Below are 6,304 nucleotides of genomic sequence, written 5' to 3'. Positions count from 1 at the left end.
TAATTATTGGAATAACAACTTGATATGGCTGAGATAAAAAAAAAAAAAAAAAAACTTGAGAACCTTCTCTAGGTACAACGGTGCATTTACCTTTGTGATGTCTGAAGTGATGTGTACAGCAAGGAACCTCCACATAACCATTGTTACCGGGGAACTGGTCGTCTGTTAGCACAGCACAAGGTAACAGGCTCATACAAAATAAATGTAATAATATCAATCCACTGCATGTCCAATGGTCACTTCTTCTTCCACCCCCTCCCCCACCCCCATACTTCAAAAACTGGTCAAAACTCAACCAAGCCATAGCGGTTGTGGTCACGTTCTGGTAGTTTTAAAAGCTACAATCTTTCTTCTTAAAGTTTGATCACAAAATAAAAAAAAAAATAAAAACAAGGATGAACGAAACAAAAATCAAACTTATTTCCTTCGCTAGCTTCAGTCCATGATGATGCTGTGGTGGGAGTTTGAAAAGAGATAAAACTTCCTAGAGGCTTGATCAAGAACTCTGGAACGCCGACGACGACGTCACAACACAACACTGGTCACAAAATTTCCGGTTAACAGGAAAAAATCCCGATACTATTCATTTAGACATTCATAAAAACCAAGACCAAAACGTGCGGGATTTGTTAAGGACACCCATTCCTTTAAAAAACGATAAGATGCCGAGATTTCATAGTGAACAAGCGCCCGCTTGCAAGAGCGAGAGCGTACGATAACACTCTGACCACTGCCAAGTAAACACTGAACTCGTGTTTGTGTGGCAGTTCACGAGATCGTCACTAGTTGGCGCTCTTTTCGCCTCTCGAACTCAGAGTTGCCAATTACTCAGAAAACGGAAGTTGCCATTTCATCTTACAGTTGAAGTTCGAACTTTGTTCCCGTAGTAATACGGGGTCGTAAAAATACAAAAATAAAAAATTAAAAAATCAAATAAAATAAAAAATGGAAAACCGATGGAAATTACCTTAAAATATACATCAAAACACCATAATGTACAGCAAACTTTTTCATATATATAAAATACTGCTCCACTGCCCTCGGATTCGGATATGATAGCAGCATCATACCCATCAACATCCGACTAACAAACTTCAAACATCACAAATACAAAATCGCACATCATCCCATGTCGATTTCATCCGTACACTTGAGCCACTTTTTGAGACATTCATCCGTATATGTGAGATACTTCTCTGAAACATGTTGCAAAAGTTTTGGATCTTTAGCATATGCAAATATGTATTGATTTCGTAATGAGGTATCAATACGTTTTTTTAAAAAGAGAAGGAAAGCTTCAATTACATCAATTCATCAAGCAGTATTCCAAGAATACATATCCAATGAATATTAACTGAACATTACCTAATTTTTCAATCTCTGAACCGTTTCAAAGCAAGCTGATCATTAGTCATTTTAAAAAGGTAGACACAGAAACGAAAAGGTTGAGGTAAAATTAAATAAAAGCAACCGTGCATATCCAAATAAACAAACAAACAAACACAAACACACACGTCTAAATAAACACTTTTCTTTTCTTGAACAACATGAGTGAAGCTGCTTATTTATTTGAATAGCAAAATAAACCTATTGCAGGGATCATGGAAGCCGAATCTACTGAATAACGTGTTCTTAGAACACACAGCAAGTGTAAGCAACTTTCATTATCCTCTTGACTTGGCCCTGACCTAGTTGACCTCAAATCCCCTAATCACCTGTATTTTGGAAATCTCCTCCAACATTTTAAATACTTTATTTTTTCAAAGTATTTTTCGAGCTATCGGTGCATGATGACTGATGAGATATGCTTGACTGATGAGATACGGTAAACGTAAAATCGTGCTGTCATGTTTCACACATGTTATTTATTTGGGCATAGTTTTTCTTCATTGCACCTTTTTTTTTTTACAGTTACATAAGGAGATTCTCTCTCTCTCTCTCTCTCTCTCTCTCTCCTCTCTCTCTCTCCTCCTTCTCTCTCTCTCTCTCTATATATATATATATATATATATATATATATATTTATATATATATATATAATACACTAAAGATGTATTGAATATCTGTATATTTTATAAATCCGCATCTGTATCAGTATTAGCAATTTCTTAACATTCGCATCCACATCCGCATTAGCATTGCGAGCAATATCCGCATCCGCATCCGCCGTTTGAGAATGCGGATATGAGGATATCACTCCCTCCTCAGTGTTCAATAGTTCATACCCATACATTGTAGCTAAAAGTTAATTTGCTTTTTGCTAAATTTGTTTTTTTCATTGTTTTATTATACAGAATACATGATACACAATTACACATATCATACAGTATATACTTTATAAGTAGCTCTGTTAAAGAATATTTAATTTTAAAGCATGTTTGTTTTGGTAATTTAATGTCATTCACAGCAGTTTTACTCAAAAAGACAGGGTATTGCATTTTTTAGGAAACTCTCTCTCTCTCTCTCTCTCTCTCTCTCTCTCTCTCTCTCTAATGCAAAGAATGACTTTGATTTTTGATACCCTTATCATGCAATGAGCATGAAATAACCTTGCACCTAGACAATTAAAACGTTCATATATCGTTGTTACTGATTGAACTTTCATACGAAAGTATACACACACATACAACAGTATCAATTATGTTTCTACTTTCAATCAGTACATCAAATATCATGTGGTAACTCACAATCTTAAATTATTTGGCTGAAAATCATATTTCACAATTAAATATATCTAAATTATTTAAGATTTACTAAGTATCCGCATCCGTGAGGGTATGACCACCAAATATCCGCATCTGCATCCACAGATTTAAAAAACTGATATCCGCATCCACATCCACATCAACAAATGTAAAAAAAAACCTGATATCTGCATTCGCAAATCCCATTTTCTGACATCTGATACATCTCTGATATACGTATACATATTTATTAATTTATATATAAAATGCATGTGTGAGAATCCAGTATCTATATATGTGTGTATATACATGTACGTAGTACATCCACATATGCACACAATATATATGTTATATATATGGTATATGTGATACTATATTATATATATTATATATATATTATATATATATATATATATATATATTATATATATATATATATATATATATATATATATATATATATATTATATATATATATAATATTAATAAGAAACATAAATGTATTAAATATCTCATAAAATCATCATATATCATAACTGTATTCTATACTATATCAGTATCTAAAAACATAAATATTTCATAAGATGTGATAATTTCATCAAGTATTTAGCTAATTATTTATTCATTTTCTTTTTTGTTCAGCAAAGTAAGCTACTATGAATAAATAAGCAGGACTTAAAAAGCGCCAATGCATAATGCATAATTTCTTTTTGTATAACCCCGAACTGAAATGTGAGATTAGGTTCCGCTCTAATTAAAATGAATGCAGTTGAAAGACTGTCAGTTCGATCATGTATATTGCAATAATGTTTTCTTTTAATTCTACTGCTTAACAATAATCCAGCTGTAGCGAGATTCAAAATTGCAGTGCAAATGATCACAACGGATAATACACTAGACTATAACCCCATTCATTTTAATTAGAGTGAAACCTAAGCTTCCCTTTCACCCGAGGTTGTACTAAAAGATATCAGCAGTGTATATATTATACAATGGTTGTTTTTTAGACTCTGCACATTTATTTATCATAGCTTTACTATTTATTTACTTATTTACCTATACATTTATTTATCATTACTAATTTTTCATCGCTATTATTTCACCAGAATTAATGAACAAAACCCGTTGCTGAATTTCTTACATCTGTATGAAATATTCATCTTTCGAAAGGATTTACCATTTATGTGACTGTTGTATTTGTTGATCTGAGAAGCTCTTTCATACGATTATATTCTTGAACTATATCTATCTATCTATCTATCTATCTATCTATCTATCATTTCGTTCATTTCCTATGTGAGTATATATATATATATATAGGTATTCAATGATATATAATATATATATATATATATATATATATGTGTGTGTGTGTGTGTGTGTAATAATATATATACAGGTCGACTAGGTCACTCCGTGGTGATTATGGTATTGCCGGTCCGTTTCCCGCTACCGGACATCATGATCTCTTCAAATTTCTTTGAAATCGGATCAGGCTTTTGTAGTGACAAGCGTGTCCCAAAAAAAAGCAAGGAATCTGAGAAGTTATAGGGCATTGTGGCTATTACAATTACAGTACCGAGCACAAAATAAACTAGCGATGGTGACTGAGTCCAGTAGTCTTTGGAGGTAATGATACATATACGTAAGATGCCCATAAGGAATTGCATTTGTCAGTAGTTTTACGAGTTTATTTACATAGCAGATTGTTTCCTGACGACAAGGAAATTAAGATATATAAATATTATATATTCTATATTATTCTATATAGTTAATATGTAATATCTAATTTAATTTATATATTATATATATCTATATATAATGATATATTATAAATTTTTCCTGTCAGGAACTGCATGCTATGTAAACATACTCGTAAACTTAGCTGACGTGCAATTACCAATGCAACATACGTATATGTATCATTACCTCCAAGACTACTTGACTCAGCATCGCTAGTTTAGTTTTGTGCACGGTACTGTGTGGATTTTAATGTATTATACTTTGCGAGCAGATGATAGAAAACTAATTGAGAGAGAGAGAGAGAGAGAGAGAGAGAGAGAGAGAGAGAGAGAGAGAGTTTTATGCTCAAATCTACTTGCCAGTATTAGAGATTTGATTCTGTCATCCAGAGCTTTCTCTATCCAGATGATGATGATTATCTATCTTTGAATTTTGCACACATAATCACCAGAAGACCTATTCCCTGGCTGGCGTCTTCCCCGAACCCATTCGCATACACTGTAAATAAGATGGGCTCCTGGAGTGTTTCCTAAGGAATACACGATTTAACCCCAGGTCATCAACGTTAACCCGATGTTTACGATGGCCGTTAAGTACAACCTGTTATTGAGTATGACCGGTCATACCATAATGAGGAAAGCTGGTTACCTGAGAGAGAGAGAGAGAGAGAGAGAGAGAGAGAGAGAGAGAGAGCAGTTCTTGCTAATAAAGTTTTCTGGGAGTGAAACAGGCCAAACGATGATGACGAAAAACTGATTGCAGGAGAGAGAGAGAGAGAGAGAAGAGAGAGAGAGAGAGAGAGAGAGAGAGAGAGAATGAACAGTTCTGACAAAGGCTTCTGGCACTCTGCTTTGAAGGAGGTAGATGAAAGGTAGGTTTCGAACGAACCTCTTTGAGGCACAGTCGTTATTTGATCGCAGGGTATTGGGGTTAGGGTGGAAGGGGATTGTGGGTTTGGTATGGTGGGGGAGGGGGCTTGTTGGGGAGGGAAGTGGAGATGGGGATAGTAAAAGGTAGGCCAGCATCGCTCAAGTGCCCATAAAAGGAATTGAAATGAGGCATTACATGATCAAAATGCCCGAACAAGATTCGATAAGCGACGGGCAATGTGGGATATTTAGGATATCCACTGGGGAGTCCCAGAAAGTCCTTCAGTTCTTCGTGGAAAAAAAAAAAAAAAGGGAAAAGGGTGCGTGAGGAACTTCTCAAAATGACGGTGTTTCGTCTTTCCAAAGTCGAAAGCATTGCTCCATTCCATCATAAAATATTCCCGATACAAGGCAAAAGCAATATACAAAAACAAATATGAAATTAGGAACATAAGCTAACAGTGGTAAGGATCAAATCTAGGATTAATTTCTATCCACTTTACATATGGTGGGGGAGATAAAATAAAATACGAAACTCTTAACTGGGGGTTCTCTCAAAAGTTAGACACGTTGAAAAGTCCAAACTTTTAATTTAACAAGTTCATGACAAACTCCCCGCGAGAATTAGGGGACTTAAAAAGGCCTCTCTTTTCATTTCGCTTATCATTTTTCTTTACTAATTGGCTCTTATTTACATGGCAATTTAGAAAATTTGACTTGTGCTATTCATCCTCTCTATTTTCAATGTTTGGAAGACTTGCTCAATCTATATAGTACACTTGATAACGCATATTCTACACGTTTTAATAATAATAATAATAAGTAATAATAATAATGAAATAATAATAATAATAATAATAATTAAATAATAATAATAATAATAATAATAATAATAATAATAATAATAACAGACCAGACGTGACGTTGATTGACATAATCAAAAATATAGTATCGCTCATTGATGTCGCAATACCTTGGGACACCAGAGTAGCTGAGAAAGAAAAAGAA

The 6,304-nt window shown here is 34.0% G+C and overlaps 1 protein-coding gene across 1 annotated transcript in view; it reads right to left on the bottom strand.

The window, feature by feature from the left end:
- Positions 1-744, bottom strand: part of LOC135221661 (semaphorin-2A-like) — a 684,158-nt gene extending 683,414 nt beyond the window's left edge. Inside the window, exon 1 of the mRNA XM_064259360.1 lies at positions 91-744. Coding sequence (XP_064115430.1) covers positions 91-304 — 214 coding nt within the window. The 5' untranslated portion in view covers positions 305-744. The remainder of the gene's footprint in view (positions 1-90) is intronic.
- Between the last annotated feature and the right edge of the window lie 5,560 nt (positions 745-6,304).

Source organism: Macrobrachium nipponense, chromosome 3 (assembly GCF_015104395.2).
Source record: "Macrobrachium nipponense isolate FS-2020 chromosome 3, ASM1510439v2, whole genome shotgun sequence".
In the NCBI taxonomy this organism is placed as follows: domain Eukaryota; kingdom Metazoa; phylum Arthropoda; class Malacostraca; order Decapoda; family Palaemonidae; genus Macrobrachium; species Macrobrachium nipponense.
The sequence above is the reverse complement of the archived record's forward strand: the minus strand, read 5'-3'. Positions and strand labels throughout refer to the sequence as shown.